This window comes from Anopheles funestus, chromosome 3RL (genome assembly GCF_943734845.2).
Source record: "Anopheles funestus chromosome 3RL, idAnoFuneDA-416_04, whole genome shotgun sequence".
Taxonomy (NCBI): domain Eukaryota; kingdom Metazoa; phylum Arthropoda; class Insecta; order Diptera; family Culicidae; genus Anopheles; species Anopheles funestus.
Genome location: NC_064599.1, coordinates 83142882 through 83160201, shown reverse-complemented (window position 1 = coordinate 83160201; position 17320 = coordinate 83142882). Strand labels below are relative to the sequence as shown.

Genomic DNA, 17320 nt, shown 5'->3' with positions numbered 1-17320 from the left:
ATAATCAGAAACAAGAAAACGAGTTGAAAAGTCCCACGAAAACCCCTGTGGTCACATACCATCCCCGGATACACACAAACACACGGAAGCTTGCATGGTGGACAGCGTGTAAAAACGACGCCAACACATATAACGGGAAGGATTGCTTCCAGCCAGAGGTAGCTGGATTCTCGCGTATGAAAGAGTAGCGTGCGTGGAAACGTACTGGTTGGAAGTGGCGCAACGGCGGGGTTAGTGGAATAGGCACGACGCGCTAAGAATATTAAAGGACCACTCGAAGAAAAAGCTAGTGCAGTCCCTCAGGTCTGAGGGTCGTCCACCTCTCCACATTTCGTTGAGCGGCAATTGTGCAGCATTAAGCAGCGGCGGCGCCAGTAGCGGCAATAAGAAAACGGGCGTGAATCACGAGTTTTAAAGTCATCCCCGGGTTGTGTATTCGGTTGTTGACTTCCGGGTGGAGCAGTGTGGAGCGAACGTTTTTACTTTATCGGTTCATTTCTTTTAATAATGAGTGATTATTCCAACCAGAACTCGCAAAATTTTAGTCAATCTTCAGCATTTGCAGCCGCTTTACAGAGAGCCAAACAAGTGAGTAAAAAACTTGGGATGGGAACGCTAGGGAAAAGGTAGCAGTTATGGTCGATGAGTTGGAAGGGCGTACGTGAACCACGCACACAGTCCGAAGGGAAGCTAGAAAAATTAATCGCGAAACAGGGAACATTCGAATGTATGTTGGAAGGAGCTTCGGAAAGCTATGCAATAAAGCGGAATGCAATATTTATTTGCGTCACGCCTGCTTCAACCAAACCTAGCGAAATCGAATCAGATTTCTATAATTTCCTAGATCTTTTCTCAGTTGTATTTGGCGGCGACGAAAAACAGCATTCCCTTTTCATGGTTGCCCGGTTTCACACGCACCCGTGAAAATGGCCGACGTTTGACCGCTCACACACACAGCTTCAGTGCACCCTTTCGCGAACTGCATACTGTATGTCATTCACGCTTTGGATGTGCGTCATATTTTCTGGGTGTGCGTGAACAGTATGCCGTACGCCTTCGGTGTGTATGCGTGCGCTCTGTTTATGGATATTGTTGGGCGGTGAAGTGTGCGGTGAAACAAGGTAACCCCGGGAAAGGAAATCGCAAGCGGTATGCCCGGGAAATAAGGAAGGGAAAATCGATAAAGAACGGTTTCCAACATGGTGCTGTAGTTTGTTGCGTTCTATTCCTTCTTACGCACAGATCACTGCGTTGCTGTGATCTGTTTTCTCGTTCTCTTTGTTGGCTGGCGGTGTATTATTTGCTGTGGCTTTTGTGTGTGCATATTTGTGCGTGTCGCTGCGCGGTGTAGCGTTTTTCATCATCCGAAAAATGGGGGGAAAAAACTCTTGCACTCCACACACGTAGAATCGATGTTTTCCTTTTCCGTCGTTTTTCTTAATAACAGCCGTATCAGTTTCGTGCGAACGTGTCCGATCCTTTTTGCGTGAATTAAACATAAAATGCATACACAGCCCGTGTGAAGGATAGTTTTGAATAAGAAGCATACATTAGCGTTGCATCCTTGTAACTGGAATGGGACATGAAAATGGAAGCACCCCTGTTGGAAATAACCGCAAAAAAGAAAAAGAAGTTCCCTTAAATTTGCGAAATGGTTGTGCGGCTTAAAGGACATTCGCAAAAATCAAAGCACACATTTGCATTATGTTGAACGTGTTGACCAGTACAGATTTTTCTTTAGTTGGCTTTGGATATTACTTGATCCAGCTACTGCGAAAGTAGAATTTAGATATCCTTTCCCATTCATTCCCGGCAAAACATCTCTAAAACGAGAAAAGTGTTAAACAAGGGAAAGAATTGTACAGTGCGTGTATATGTATATATATATAAATTTGTGTGTATGTGTGTGTGCGAACAATAGTTTTAGGTAAATTTTATTCCTTTTTATTGTCAAACATAAGTTACAATTTTCGATTCAAATCAATGTCCTTTTTCTCATATTTTTGCCTGTTTTTACTGATCATTTGAATAATGTCCATAACAAGGGAGGATCCTTTAATGTGAGCATTTGAAACATCCTCTGATTTTATCTTATCATATCCGTGACTGCTGCTGTTTGTTTCTGTATTGGTTTCAGAAAATTCCGTCTAGAAATTTACGCGTCTGTCACTTAGTAACGAGCATACTCGGTATGTTTTGCGATTGTGTGCGTACAGGAGCAAAACGCACTCGGGTCGTGGATTCAATGCTTCACCAAATTAGCATATTTATAAGAGAAGTATCACGTAGAGAGAAAGAGCGAATTTTGAGCACGATTTATGTCGCGCCATTAGAAAGGTGCTAATTACTGTTTTACCGGTACCCGTAGAATACCGCAGACCACGAGACCGCCACTAGATTTAAGTGTTATTGGATGTCGGATAGAAATAACAAAATGAAGCGTATGAGATAGCTTTTACTTTATGCTTTAATCCAGTTTGGGACCATTTTGAACTTACAATGTTTTTTTACTGAATTGCCTTTGCAGATTGCCGCTAAGATACACCCGGGTGGTCACCAGCAGCAGCAGCAGCCGCACCAACCAGTGAAGAGACCGCACGACGATCACGATTCGGGGCCAGAATTGAAAAAGTTCGGTGGACAGTCTGATTACAATAATGCTAGCTCGCCTACTGGCATGAGTCAGGCTGCGATGCAAGCCGCCGCCCAAGCTGCAGCAGTAGCCGCCCGTCTGTCGCAGAACAACAGCAGCAACAACCAGAACAACTTCAACGCTCCTAACGCTCCCGGAGGCGGTGGATCGCAGGACCCGAACCAGCGAGTGCGCGAACTAATCAGCAAGATGGTAAACCACGGCCCAATGGACAACGGAAATCATCCGGGCCAAGGTGGTGGTGGCGGCGGCGGCGGTGGAGGCCGTGGAGGTGGTGGTGGCGGCGGCGGCTTCGGCACATACCAGGAGATGATGATTCCTGGATCGAAGGTGGGCCTGATCATTGGCAAGGGTGGTGAAACGATCAAGCAGCTGCAGGAAAAGACGGGCGCCAAGATGGTGATCATTCAGGATGGGCCGGGCCAGGAGATGGAGAAACCACTACGTATATCCGGCGACCCGCAGAAGGTGGAACAAGCGAAGCAACTGGTGTATGAGCTGATCCAAGAGAAGGATGCGTATTCGCAGCGACCGAACATGAATGGGGCCGAGCAGGCAGAAGTGTTCGTGCCGAAGGCGGCCGTCGGTGTGGTGATTGGCAAGGGTGGAGAGATGATCAAGAAGATTCAGGGTGAATCGGGATGCAAGCTGCAGTTCATGCAAAGCCGTGGTGACGGTCCAGGCGATAGGCGATGCATTGTACAAGGGTCGAAGGCACAAGTTGAGGAAGGCAAACGTATGATCGAGGATCTGATCGACAGTGTGCTGCGCCGTGAACAGCAGGGCGGTGGAGGTGGGCGCGGAGGTGGCGGAGGTGGTGATGGTGGTCACGGTGGGCGCGGCGGCATGGGAGGTAATCCCAACCAGGATAATAACTACAATAACTACAATGGGCCACAGGTGACGCGGCTGGAATACACCTTTACTGTACCGGTATCGAAATGTGGCGTAAGTAGAGTGATTGGGCCTTACGCATGAAGGAAACGAGAGGTGAAAGCTAACGACAGATTGATGTTTTTTTTGTAGATTATTATCGGACGTGGTGGTGACACGATCAAACAGATCAATCAGCAGTCCGGTGCACACACGGAGATGGACCGAAAGGCGTCGCAAAATCAGACGACGGAGAAAACGTTTACCTGTAAGGGCGAGCAGCATCAGGTGGACGAAGCAAAGCGATTGATTCAGGATAAAATCAACATGGAGATTAACATGGTGTACGTCGGCTCGACGTCCGTGCCGGTCAATCAGTACCAGAATAATGGGGCTGGTGGTGGCGGAGGTGGCGGAGGTCCTAACGCTTACCAGCAGGGTGGTTGGGGAGGAGGTTATCAGTCGCAGGGTGGTTGGGAACATCAGCAGTCGCCTCAAGTAAACGCAGCTTCGGCCGCGGCAGCAGCTGCTGCAGCGGCGGCACAACAACAGCAACAACCACAGGCAGATTACTCGCAACAGTGGATCGAGTATTATAAGTAAGTAAGATCGACCCGATATGTCGCACCTGTTGGTTAGGTTTACCACTATTGCTGTGTTGTCATACGATTATTTGCAAGCTAATGAGCCTGTAATTTTTATTTCCAAAGGCAAATGGGAATGCATCGAGAAGCAGAACTGATTGAGCAACAGGTTAAGGCACGTCAGGCAGCCCAAGGAACAATGGCAGGTAATTTCATTCCCCAATCCCACGTAAACACAACATTCTTCAAGATGAATTGCATGTTCAAAAATTAATCGCAAGTCAATCGAGTCCAACGATAACTTTCGCTCTCTAAATGGTGTGTTAACCTGATTTTTTTTTATAAACTTCTTCTCTTTCTTATGACTGACAATTACTATTGATGATTATTTACTTACTATGTTGTACCGATTCTTTTTTAATTCGCAACACATTTCGGCGTTTGTCGAATTTTGTATTACCTAATCTTTTATATTTTGACGTCATATGATTACATATTTGTTTTATTACTCACAAACGTAAATCATCCCTTTTTTGTTGTGCCCAATCCTGTATTATATTGTGTTATGTTATGAATTAAACAAATGCCAAACAAACATAGCTAATCAAAATGTGCAAGGTCAAACAGTGATGGGCGCCGCGGGACCCGGAGCACCTCAACAACAGGCACAGCCGCAACAGCAGCAAGTCGGTGGTCAGGCAGATTACAGTGCAGAATGGGCTGAATATTATCGACGGATTGGCAAAATCGAAGAAGCGGAAGCAATAGAGAAACAGATTGCAGCAAATAAGGTAACGTGTCACCGCTTTCTGTTGGTTTTAAACCTTTCGCGCATTCCCTGTTTCGCTCCTTAGTCTTGTTGTGGATAATTGTATGCACATGAATACCGCGGCTCCAGCAGCCCTGAAAATTTTCTTCACCTTTTGTTTTATCAAACCTGTTTTTTTTCATAAAGATTCTTTTTAACCAATCTCTTGTTTAATTTGGTTGTACAACTAAGGCATCTTTGGATTGTCCGTGAGCCCTATTAATTTGGTGATTTACTTTGGTTTATGTCAAAAATATTTAATTTTACTAATCTTTTGCACGTAGACTTGCGCTTGATAAAGTGATTGAATAATTGGAACATCAAATAGGTGTTTGAACCTGTTCAGAAACATTGTGTTCAGAACTCATGACGCCGCGGCTTGATATGTACACAATTGAATTTTTTTAAATTTTCGGAGGGAACAAAAGTCTTTCTAGTGTACGTTTGTTATACGCAAGCTTTTGTTTGTTTTACATCCTTTTGGTTATGTTGCTTCTTGTTTTGCTCTTTCTTCCCTGTTTTGGACATTTCTGTATCTTTATTATTTTTGCCAAATTTGTATTGGGCAAATAACATTTTACATCCTTTGTCTTTTTTGTCCTTCTATATCACCATTCATTTGCTATATCCCATATCCTTTTCCGCATCGCTCGTTCTCTCTCTCTTTCTCTATCTCTCCATTCCAATCCTTTCCGCTGGTTTATGTAATCGGCACACGTCTTGCCCTTTGGTGGCCTTCATCAATGTGTATAAACTAATTAGGCCTTGCAAGCACAGGCCGTTGCGGCAGCGGCAGCAGTGGCGGCAACAGCTGGCGGTAATCAGCCCGGAGGACCGGGTGGCCCTGGCGGTGGTCAGTATGGCGGAGGTGGAGGACCGCAGCAAGGACCCGGCGGTTATGGTGGTCAACAATACCAGCAGTACTACGGCGGTGGTGGAGGAGGTGGCGGTGGTGGTGGTGGTGGCGGTGGTCAGCCTGGATACGCAGGTTATCCTTACGGTGGAGGCTATCCGGGGCCAGGAGGTGGTGGCTCCCAGAACCAGTCGAATGCATCCAATCAGGACAAGAATTAAGAAACAAGAGTTGGAAAGCACGCACGGCCCCTTCCACCAATCGACAAACGACAGCCTTCCAGACAGTGCACCGCGTGTATCTTTCACATCAGGAACGAAGAGCTCAAGGAAGAGAAAGTACGATCAAGAACAATATGATCGGCTTAATGATGCGTGTTCGAAGAAAAGGTAAGTTTTTCCATGCCGTTTACACCATTGGACATAAGAAGGAGAGCATAAGCATTTACATACTTGCCAACAGCAGTGTGATATTGTGGTACTGCGCTGTTTCCGATCCAACATTATCTGTTGTTCTATACCTTCCTCTTTCCTATTTCTTTTCACCATCCTACTCGCTTTGAGTAAACCTTTTTTTTCTCATTTTTTTTGTTTTCTTCAGGACATTGCTTACATGCGTTTGCATTATTTTGTATTGTTCATTGTTTAAAATTTTCATTTCAACAAAAGAATAATCTTTTCCAACGCTTTTAAATACCAACGATTTTTAAATCATTTCACTATTTTCAAACGCTTCTTATTTGGGGCTGTGTGCTCTGTGTTTGCTATGTTTTGCCATAGTTGTGTATTTAAAATTTGTATGTTAATTTCGGCAACATCTTCCCCAAAGTAGTGCCACATTTATATTGTGTTGTGTGCTTTTGTTCATACTACTCAAGTTAAAATTCATAATCAATACAACCCGCCAAAGGTAACAACAGTCAAGCTAGATAAATAATGTATGTGAAAAATAATTAATTGTACACGATTCGTCAGAAAATCCTCAAGTAACACATTTCGGTTCCAAAGTTGTGTTGTCATGATTGGTGTATGTCTAACTATATTCTGTGACTCATTGCAGAAGCGAAGACTTTCCTCCTTCCTGATTGGGGTTTCCAGGTTCCATCCTTTTTAATTGCGACTTACATACAATTGATTATTAGTGCGCAAATGCCATATAGCATGTACGGTAAATGACCTGGTTATATGATTTTGCAAGTAACATGTTCTAAATGATAATAATATCTCTATACCAATAATATGCACCTTATTCGGTGTAGCAAAACAATATTACCTTTACATTATATACATTTTTGTATTCGTATATACATATATTTGTTTCTGTAAGTGCATATAAAAATAATATGTTGTCATTTTATAAATAATTTTTTTATGCAATGGACACTTGTTAGGCAAATTATGTACGAAACTAACCTTTTTATAACGTCCAATAAATTGTTTATTATTTATTTATTATTAATATTATTACTATATAGGGGTTTATTATTCAATTGATTGTGACTTTTTGCAAGTATAAATTTATTGCAAAATCTTTATGCTATTTAATACGAATATATGCCCTAAATTTATAACTATTTTTGAATGATTTTTTTAATGTTTGGGGATATATGTGCAGTATATTACAATATAATGATATGCATTGTTAAGCGCTATTTATGAAATATTGTTACAATATTTTAAATTCTACAGCAATTAAAAATGTAGAGAAAATACCATCTTCTATATTCATAGTACATTTCACTAAATTAAATTTATATGCTATATTATATACATATGTCAAGATTCAAGAATTATTCCAAATTAGGTGGTGGAAACCTAGCAGAATAGTGATATAATTTACATATACATACTGCTCTGTTCTTTTTGTCATATATAAATATATGTTGATCGCACAATATGTTCGCAGATGAATGTGCCAATGATTCGATACATTTCATTTCTATGCATTTGTGTTCAAATAATGTTTATGATAGCACTTTTATATTGATATTCAATTTGTTTCCTGAATGACTGTTACTATATTTATATGCAATTTCTATATGTATACATTTAATTGTAGTCGATTTTCTTATTATAATTGCTTAATTGCTTTTTATATGCACTATTTTTCCGAACCAATGCTATGTATTGTGTACAATGATAATAACTTGATCGATTATGAATTTCGTACTAAACCCTTTGATTGCAAATTTATATTCAACGCGCTTTCTATCAAAATATGTATTAATGGTTAGCGTATACGAAGATTTATCATTATATTACTATATTGACATCAATATTTGGCTTTACAAGTATGTGAAAGGATAGAAAATATACGTGAAATGGTATAATACAGTTATCGTTTAATCATATAACCTTCTCTGCATATTTCAATGTGTCGCTTAAGTGCAATTTTTGGTCATGTTTTTTTTTTTATATATTTTTACTCCGCTTTCAGTTTTAAAGCCATTTATGTTTGGGACTATTACGTGCGTTATGGGCGTATATAATAACAGCAAATAGTTATGTTATGTTTCGTAAGATAAATAATTTACTTGTTGCTCTGTATTAGTTTTTATATTCATGCGTGGTTCGTTACGAAGAGGAATGAACAAAACAAAAACCTTTGGACAATTTTTAAGACCGATTAGTTTGGAATTTGGCTTGGGGTGATTAGTTTTGGCCCCCGCCGGACTCACTCTTTCTATTTTTCTCTCCCCTGTCTGCATATGTCCTTCCGCCACATACATAAATGTTATGATGCTACTTGCCCATCGTTATATGAAAATTTCCGTTTTTCTTTCTCTCTTTTCGAAATATTTATTGCAGCTCTTATAACCTAACACTACTTCTCTACCAATACTGCAACCACTACAACAGTGCGAAGTGAATGGGAACGGCCGACAAACAACAATTATATAATCCAGCATAGCAGCAAGTGAAATAAATTGAAGTTCGAAGTAATTATGATTAATCCACAATCCAATCTAAATAAAACTAGTTTTTAGGGAATACCTATGAAATGGTAACGTTTATAGCAGCGTTAGTAGCAATATTATGTGAACCGATTAACAGATAGCGAGAAGCTTTGCAAAGAAAAGGAAATAGCACATATTCAAATGAAACATAAGCAAAATACCCGTTGCTCGGATCCGGGCAGCATCAAACACAGCCAACCGAAACGCTACTGACAGGTTGTACAGAGTAGCCTCACTTACTCTTACGAATCGTCAACGGCGGTTCCGGTTATGTGGAAAGTGCTGTCGAAGGAGAGGTGTACAGTTTCCGCTTGCCAATCAATCTCTGTGTGCAGTTATTTCGTAGCATTTTTCCTGAATCATGTGTAAAGAACAATTTAATTATAGCTAGCGCGTCGTGTGTCGAAAACAGTTCGAAATATATTACTTCTATCATACAGATAGAATCACTCTTCCAAAGGCAGGATAGCACCCGATCAGTGTCAGTGATGAATGTGCGATGGATGCGACAGCCACCGTAAGACAAAGGATGAAAATGGACTTCAACCGTGTGACTCGATTCCCAGACTCGCATGACGTTGAAAGGGATGTGAGGGTTGTGTAAATTTGGTGTAGTACTTTGACTTAACTTGAATTTCGCACACAAGGGAACTGCTATCACAATATCTCGTCGCACTCCACTTATAAACTGTTGTGTTGAAACATATTTGAAAGTGATACGAAGATGATATGTGCACCGGCACCTTCTCAAATGTGCTGCCGAAACCTTTCATCTGTTAGCGCAGTGTCGTCCTTACCTTCCGTTGGTTGTGCTAGCTGAGAAAAGGAATCGGCAATTTACACGCACTAAAGGTAAAAATCTGAGATAAATCGCAAACACATGTATAAGGGTTTCTTGTGCTCAAATGACCGAGAAGGAGGCGCTTGGATTGAGTAAACATCGACATTGTAAGTCCTTCAAATACTAGTTATAATGTTAACACACACAGAAAAGATCAATGAAACGAAAAAGGGAATCCATGCAAGTTGCTCTCTCTAATATTACTTGATGTATAAAGTGTTCTTTTATTCATTGTACCTCAAATGTTCGAAATGTATCCTTTTTGTTCGCGATATGGGTGATTTAGTTTATAATTTGAATGATGCATGAACTTATTTAACTATTTTTTGTGACTATTCCAATACGTTGTCTCATTCATCAAAGGAAGGAGACTGCTGAAGATGTCGAACTTGTGGATGCAAAGGATAATCTTCTCTGACCTGGTCATATCGAGTCATGGCTCAAGCACCAACCGGACGAAGCATTAATTTTCTATTTTTAATACACTACTTTTTTATTTTTGTTTCTAATCTGATCATCTGCTAAATGAATTATTTATTGAATACTTTTTAATCTTTTTATCGTGATTTATAAGTACAGCTTGGTTAATTTTATATTTGTGATGTTTTCTATTTTTCTGTGCATTATAGTATCGTCCTTATCGTATGGTGTTGGTTTTATTGATTTTTATATAAGGATAACATAAAGTTTCAACGCCTTTCGTTCAAAAACGAACTTCTACAATGCGATCCAGATTTTGTTAAATGCTCTGAACTCATATGTAAATATCGACATATTTTTTACAACCAACAGCTTTTGTCGTTCGGTTACCCCCAGGATGCAAATCTGCTTTGCTCGTAGTGCATTTCATATATAGCGTTCATCCTAAATAGATATCTTATGAAATTGATTTATTTTGATGTTCTGAAATAATATACCAAATTATTAATGCATCATTCAATGTTCCTGGAAATAATTTTAAACAAAAATGATTTCTAAAGTAGTGTATCTCATTTGGGCTTCCTGTGATGGATGGAATAGCTCGAATTGTTGAAACTTGGCAGGTTAATAGTGGAAATGGAGATGTTTGGTTTCGGTGCTAGCTGATTGAAAACGCCAAGTGTAAATCCGAGAGTGTTATGTTCGTGTCGTTACGTTTAGTTGCTCGGTTCTGATATCCTGCCAAGAACGACGAGTCGTAAGTTAAGGTGAGTTTTTTCTTCGGTTTCGTAGATGCTTTCTTCTTGCACTGCCAGAAGATAGTCGATACGTGGGACATCTGCAACTCCAATGTAAGCACGCGTTTGAAGTGAATTAACAGAAAAATGAAGCTTCAAATTAGTCTCTTCAAGCAACTATACCGTACGAAGTGAACAAAATCATACAACGAAGTTTAATATTAAAAAGTGAGGTGAAATAACACGATTTGTTGAAAAAAGAAAATGAATAAACATCCTAAAACGACTCTTCTTTGGCTGTTGACTTTGAATGAAAACGCTAGAGATCGTTTGATGACCATTTATATGTGAAGTTGCCTATTAGTATTGTAGCATTAAATCATTTTAAAATTAATATAAACACGTGGTAGAAATGGCGCTCAGTTCGTAAATTTTTTCTTTCTTTAATATGGCAGCACTGTTCGTGAACCAGAACTGTCACAGTTGTTTAGATCAGCTCTGTCACTGTCTTTAAAAAAAAAAGTAAATCCACTTGGAAGCATCTCATCAAAACAGCGCTAACTAGGCCTACATATTCAAGATGATCGACTTTGTGGGAATCGGTTTTGCGGTTTTAATTATCATTGGAGGCATCATCGGATACATGCGTGCAGGTGAGATGAAATGGCACAGTGATATGCTTTTCAAGTGGTGATAAATGCTTTGCTTTTTCCCGTTCAGGTTCTGTTGTGTCGCTGTATGCCGGACTGATTTTCGGTGTAGCTATCGGGGCCGGCGCTTGGTGCAATTCGCTAAAAGAGCCCTTCCCATACCTACAGTTGGTCGTTCTCTCCTTGCTTATCATCGTAATGATGATACGTTTCTATAAAACCAGAGCCTTTATGCCACCGGGAATGATACTTCTGCTATCACTGTGTGTCATGGTATGGACGGTTTTCATCTACGGCGACTATTTCAGCCTTATTTCCGGCTCAAACGATAAACCGATACCGGTCAACGGGACGATTAACGTAGGGAACGATGGCCGCAAACTAGAGTGACTGTGAAACAATGGACAAGATGACGAGCTTGACTCTGTAAGCACAAGAGTTCTAAACGGAGGGACGCATTTTGTAGAGTATTTCCATCTGTAAGTAAGTGTCTTATCATTAATTCTTCATAATTATTTGGATGGAGTCGAACATTCGATAAAGTCGCATCGCTTTAATCGTAAAGAACGTTGTGCCAAAAATGACTAAGCAGGAATGAGACGCTTCCATTTTGTAGCGTCGAGTAGTGACTGAGCGAAACTCAAAGCCCAATCACGAATCTCAGGAAATGAACATTTGAAATCGTTATTTGTTCAATGTCCTATAAAGAGCTTTACTGGAGCACACTATACTGAACTGGCATTGAATCTGATCTGAACTGGCAAAAACTGATCCGAACGAGCCCTAGAAACGGCCTGCTTCATTTTTTTATTTTATTTTTTCATTCGTTTGCTTCTCTTTCGGTTGAGAAGAATCATCCAAAAATGAACATTGTCATGATCCTCGTGAAGAAAGTGTTTCCATAATGTCCATCCGTTTATTAGATAGTGTTTATTAGAAGATTTGTTTGTAAATTATTTCGTGTTTTAGAAATCACTCAAACCATGCCCCTCAATACCCCTTGATCGTATGGGCCAGATCCCAGTTCTGTGCGACGAAACAATCGGCATCCAGCTGTACACCGTTAACAGTACAGATGGCTTGCGAGTACTTCGGATCGCTGCGGCAATCACGATACCATAACACCTCCATTACGCGCTTCATCAGATCATTCGCTTGGGGCTGACCGAGGTTTTGATAGGCTTCCGGATTCTCTGAATACTCGCGCAACAGTGGCAGTGCCAAATGCGTACCATACCCAGTTGCTACGACATTGCTAGTGTACGAACGGCCACGCAGATTCACGTGTCCCAAGAACGGTTCACCGTCCTGCATACCGCCAATGACGAGATCGAGGTAGAGTGGTTGGAAATCGGACCGACGGTTGTACATCACCCGGGTGAGCCAATTGTAGAAAGAGCGTGGCTTCATTTCGTTCTTATCATCCAGGCACTGATCGTCGATACTGTGAAGTGCAATGTGCGAGTGTAAAATTAATTCAGTATTCCGTTCGAATATTAGATCTAACACTTACACCTTCTGATCGATGTGACGCTTGATGTACTGAAAGTCGGCAAAGTCTCCGCCGATTCCGAGGACAGTCTTGTCGTTTATACGATACACACGGTCCACATCGTGGAATCGTGCAAGCGATCCGTACGAAATAAGCTTATCCGCCGCAATGATCACACCGTCCTTAAACATTAAACCGACCACGGATGTGCCGGTGGTTACTGGGTAGCTAGAAAATGCAGAGAAACGCAATTTTCGGGTTAATGAAACATGACAAAATACAGCGCCCAGATAGGGTGTTTGTTGCCGGACACTTACTACGACCGTTGTGTGCCAAAGTCACCGGAAGTATCCGAACGTGGTGCCAGCGTTGCGTTACCATTGACTGCACTGCCCGGGAAGTGGTAGTATGCACCCGGAGCAGGACCATTGCTCCAGAACGGACCGGCCATGGTGTTACTTCCCATTGGATACATTTTTCTACAGTTTAAGCTAAACGTGAAAAGTACTGCAAATGGGTACAGTTAGACTAACTGAATAAGAAACCGAAATTTATCCACAAAACAACGCACCAAATGATTGAAAACAGCAATCACGGAATGAGTAGGAATTTTGTTTGTCACGGCGAACATGACAGACACGAACAAATGACATTCTTGTAGAAGGTCGATAACATCTTGTGTTACCAAGGTGTATGGTGGGATTTGACATAAGTGCGCATTTCGCGGATACGCTTAAAATTGACCACGTTAATTGTGTTGTGATGGATTTGATCTACTCCGGAATATTTAGAATGTGAAACAGAATAATTTTGTTTTATCAATGCGATAATAGCAAACAAATCGCTCGATGATGATCAAACAAAAAGCGCGGTATTGTTGTGCGTGATCCAACCTTGTGTGCGTGTGTGTGTCAGTTGTTTTGGACGGAGCGTTTGTTGTGCTTGAATTGGAAAAGGTAGAACGATCGAATTTACGAAACCATTTCAACAAACCATCCTCGGTAAGCGTGAAACTATATTTCGTTCTAGTGAAGTTGTATGTTTAAACATAACAACAATGCGAAACCCCTTGTGTACATTTGGAAATTTACTATAGAATCGGGAAGGAGGAAAAACGGTCACATCACGCCGGTTGATGGTAGTGACTACCGGGAACGTGAAACCAACGGGAAGGGAATATTTTCGCAAATTTGCCAGCAACTACACACGAAGTGTGTGAGGCCATCAGAAAAATTTGGGACGTGTACGAGTAACCTTTTGCCCTTTCATCCGGTATCCGGGACGACGGAATGAAGTGTTTACAAATGCGGCGATAACACACCCGGTACGGTGGCTAGGCATAGAGAACTTGAACGAGGTTTCAAATTTCATGCAAACTAACCTGATAGACATCCCCCGTACGGCACACAATACAGTTCAGGTGTGTGCACCATCGTGTTGTGTATTAAAGCAATCGATCGTACCCGTCTATGTGGGTTTGTTTTTAATGCAAACATCATTTGCAACACACCCACGCGCTCAGTAGAACAGGGCGCACATTAGCAAAGTACCACCGGAAAGGTGACGAACGCAGTGCCTGAAAATTCGGAATCCCGCACCCTTATCAGAATGACCGCAACCAGTACAAACGAACCGGCGGCTTTCGATCACATCGAAACGATTATTATTGAGGGACAGCCGACCGATATTGTGTACCACCGGTTTGCGAATAAGCTGTTCCTCATCATCACCCAACACCAGAAGATGGCCAACGTGTATACAGTACGAAGCCACGCGCACAACGACCTGAGTGGAGACGATAGTGCCACTTCCGGTACACCGACAGACGGTTCGAATCGAATCTACACCATAAAGCACACGTTCGGTGCCAGTTCGGATGAGGCGGAGGCGGCCATCCGTTACCTGATGAACTTCATGCAGCAGAGCGAAGAGATAGTCATTACTCTAGGACTGCGGCAGATCGATAAAGCAACGCTGGACCAAATCGGAGCCCAACTGCGGAAGATTGTGTTGAAGTAGGGAGTAGAAAGAGTTGCAGGCATACTGCTCATTGGTTTACTGTTTCGTTCTTAAGAGTTCCTTAAATAAATACGTATACGTTCACGTGTGGCGCCACTTTGGAGATAAGCTTTAGGTAAATCGGTCTGTTTGCCTTTTGCATCTGTTACATCCGAAGTAGCCAACGTCCGTCTAGAATCGCACGATGTGCCTGCGCAATATATGTGCCATTGCCGAAGGATTATCAGCCGGCACCATGTGACCGGCACGGAGAACGGTGTAGTGTACAAATCGTTCGCTGTACGCAGTACGGTAACCATCAATGACACCATCCATTCCACCGACCGTAAAAGCCTCCTGGCGTGGATTCCGGTCAGTTCGCTTTTGAAACAATCGGTTCATCCATGCGAGTGTCCCCGGTAGGCAAGTAATAAGATCCAACTGGCCGCTGAACAGTACCAGCTCGATGGTGGTTTCGTTCAACAAGACTTCTACCGTCCTGATACTGGATTGGAGAAAATCATCGCTCAGCGCATCGAATACGGCTGTCCGTTGGCTACCCCAGGGTGATTTGTTTGCGATGCCAAGCATACGCGAGACGGGTCCACGCATCAGCCGCTCAAGGGAGCTGTGCGACTCAATAACTGGCGGTGCACTGGTGTCGCTGTACCACCATAGCGTTTCTCCATACTCCAACACTAAAGAAGGACGATAAGAGGCAATAACAACGAGCAAACATAATCAGAACAATGAGGAATATTTAATGTTTCATCAGGTATGTACATGGACGATGAGGGAATTTCGGAGCGCTAATAAATTGCCTTTCGGGGGTGGAAATGGGGATTAAATTGTGTTAAACACCTTCCACCCTTTTTGGGTGTATGTTGAATAACCCAGGAACAATTTAATTCATGGTAGGAATCAGCATCGCTGAAGGACGAATTGCGTGACCAATCATCATGAAGCTTGCGATTTCTAAAGCTAATACAAAATCACCATTGGGAAATGTTATGCTGACGCATGTTATAAAAAATTCTGTCGTATTAATTAGCATTACGAAATGATAAGCTAAAGCAAACAAAGTATTGCGATGTTCATTTGAATATGTTAAGCATTGCAATTTGCATGCCATGCTTGTTTTACTAACCTTCGTCGCTTTCGATTGCTAGTGCAGGAATCTCCTTTGTTGTTGGCTTCAATACATTGTAACAATTAATTCCCTCCGTCTCCTGAATGATAGCCTGCTGCAATCCATGCCATCCTTCCAAGGCCATACCGGGGCGCTGTTGTGCCATTTTTTCGCTCACCGCGGCTACTCTACTTGCGATACGTTCACGTCCAGTTTCATCCATATATCCTAGGCCGGATAAATAACTTGGCCACGCGGCTATGCTATCAAGAGGCGATAGCCAAGCGCTACCAAGCAAAAGACCCACCAACTTGCAATGCATCACATCAGCTTGGATTTCCTTTGCTAGCGCATACGCAAATTCAACCGCAATACGACCTCCGTAGCTTTCGGACGCGATGTACAATGGAACGCTCTCCCAATCGATCGCGGTGGTTGCTCTGATAGTCTGGTAAAACTGTTTCAGAAATTCGAGCAAATCGCTCACTACCGTTGTACTGTTGCGGGCCAATAGAGAAAGATCTTCGGCGTAACTAAACCCACTGCCAACTGGACTGTCGACGAACAGGACATTGTACTCTCTAACCTAATATAGAAACAGCGCAATTACATTGGTGGACAATTATTACTAACAGGAAACTCTCATTAACTGCTCTTTTACCCAGGAATTTTCACGCGGCTTAAGCATTCTATCGAGTGGTCCAATTTCTTCAAAATTACCAAACCCACTAGATGACGCACCTGGGCCACCCTGGAGCCAGATAATAAGTGGCTTTTCTGAATCATACGGTTGTGCATGCGTTCGATAGAGCCACCAGAAAATGAAAGCCCTTGGGCGCACCTCACTGTAACCCCAGATTTGTTTGCCCGGACCAAATCCATTGGCAGTGACTGAAACATAAACCAAACAAAACATTTACTTACAAAACTTTGAACATAAATCTGGATTGTGAACTTTTCCAAAGCTTACGAACCTACAGTTGAACAGCATACAGTGAACGCTATCATCCAAACATTCGAAAGATCGTCTCTACTCATGTTACTTACTATTGCAAAAGAACACGCTATGCAGCCCAAGAACGTTTAACGTACTGAACCGAGCTGCACCTGGGCGCGTATTTTTATAACAACGATCAACACGTGAATTTTTTCATCCCAGCTGATCGACATTACGACACAGATGATGTCAACCAAGACAACAGATGATCTTTAAGCGCCATCTCCCAAGCAAGCACATCATCTGCCTTAAATCAATTAATTATACTACACTTCCGACGGAAAGGTTATCGATAATACACCGTTACCGGTTTTCAAAGCGATCAGAAG

The 17320-nt window shown here is 42.0% G+C and overlaps 4 protein-coding genes across 11 annotated transcripts; 2 read left to right on the top strand and 2 right to left on the bottom strand.

Moving 5' to 3' along the window:
- Positions 1–109: 109 nt before the first annotated feature.
- Positions 110–9811, top strand: LOC125767478 (far upstream element-binding protein 3). Of its 8 annotated transcripts, none has more exons than XM_049434088.1 (7): positions 110–588; positions 2528–3601; positions 3680–4125; positions 4237–4316; positions 4738–4901; positions 5681–6160; positions 8579–9811. In XM_049434088.1, the coding sequence occupies exons 1-6, from the start codon at positions 508–510 to the stop codon at positions 5990–5992; spliced, it is 2157 nt and encodes a 718-aa protein (XP_049290045.1). In that variant the 5' UTR covers positions 110–507; the 3' UTR covers positions 5993–6160; positions 8579–9811. The 8 variants fall into 8 exon arrangements, with proteins under 8 accessions (XP_049290045.1, XP_049290044.1, XP_049290043.1 ...); XM_049434087.1 differs by having other exon boundaries at positions 4729–4901; XM_049434086.1 differs by having other exon boundaries at positions 4711–4901; positions 5696–6160.
- Positions 9812–12286: 2475 nt separating this feature from the next.
- LOC125767502 (proteasome subunit beta type-4) lies at positions 12287–13519 on the bottom strand. The gene is made up of 4 exons (XM_049434142.1): positions 13439–13519; positions 13185–13374; positions 12889–13095; positions 12287–12819 (listed from the first exon to the last, which is right to left on the bottom strand). Exons 2-4 carry the CDS (start codon positions 13340–13342, stop codon positions 12366–12368), a joined length of 819 nt encoding a protein of 272 aa, XP_049290099.1. The 5' UTR covers positions 13343–13374; positions 13439–13519; the 3' UTR covers positions 12287–12365.
- Positions 13502–15006, top strand: LOC125767510 (uncharacterized). The gene is made up of 2 exons (XM_049434151.1): positions 13502–13868; positions 13964–15006. The coding sequence occupies exon 2, from the start codon at positions 14476–14478 to the stop codon at positions 14884–14886; it is 411 nt and encodes a 136-aa protein (XP_049290108.1). The 5' UTR covers positions 13502–13868; positions 13964–14475; the 3' UTR covers positions 14887–15006.
- Positions 14918–17210, bottom strand: LOC125767491 (retinoid-inducible serine carboxypeptidase-like). The gene is made up of 4 exons (XM_049434114.1): positions 16969–17210; positions 16656–16885; positions 16013–16580; positions 14918–15563 (listed from the first exon to the last, which is right to left on the bottom strand). The coding sequence occupies exons 1-4, from the start codon at positions 17030–17032 to the stop codon at positions 15058–15060; spliced, it is 1368 nt and encodes a 455-aa protein (XP_049290071.1). The 5' UTR covers positions 17033–17210; the 3' UTR covers positions 14918–15057.
- Positions 17211–17320: the final 110 nt, after the last annotated feature.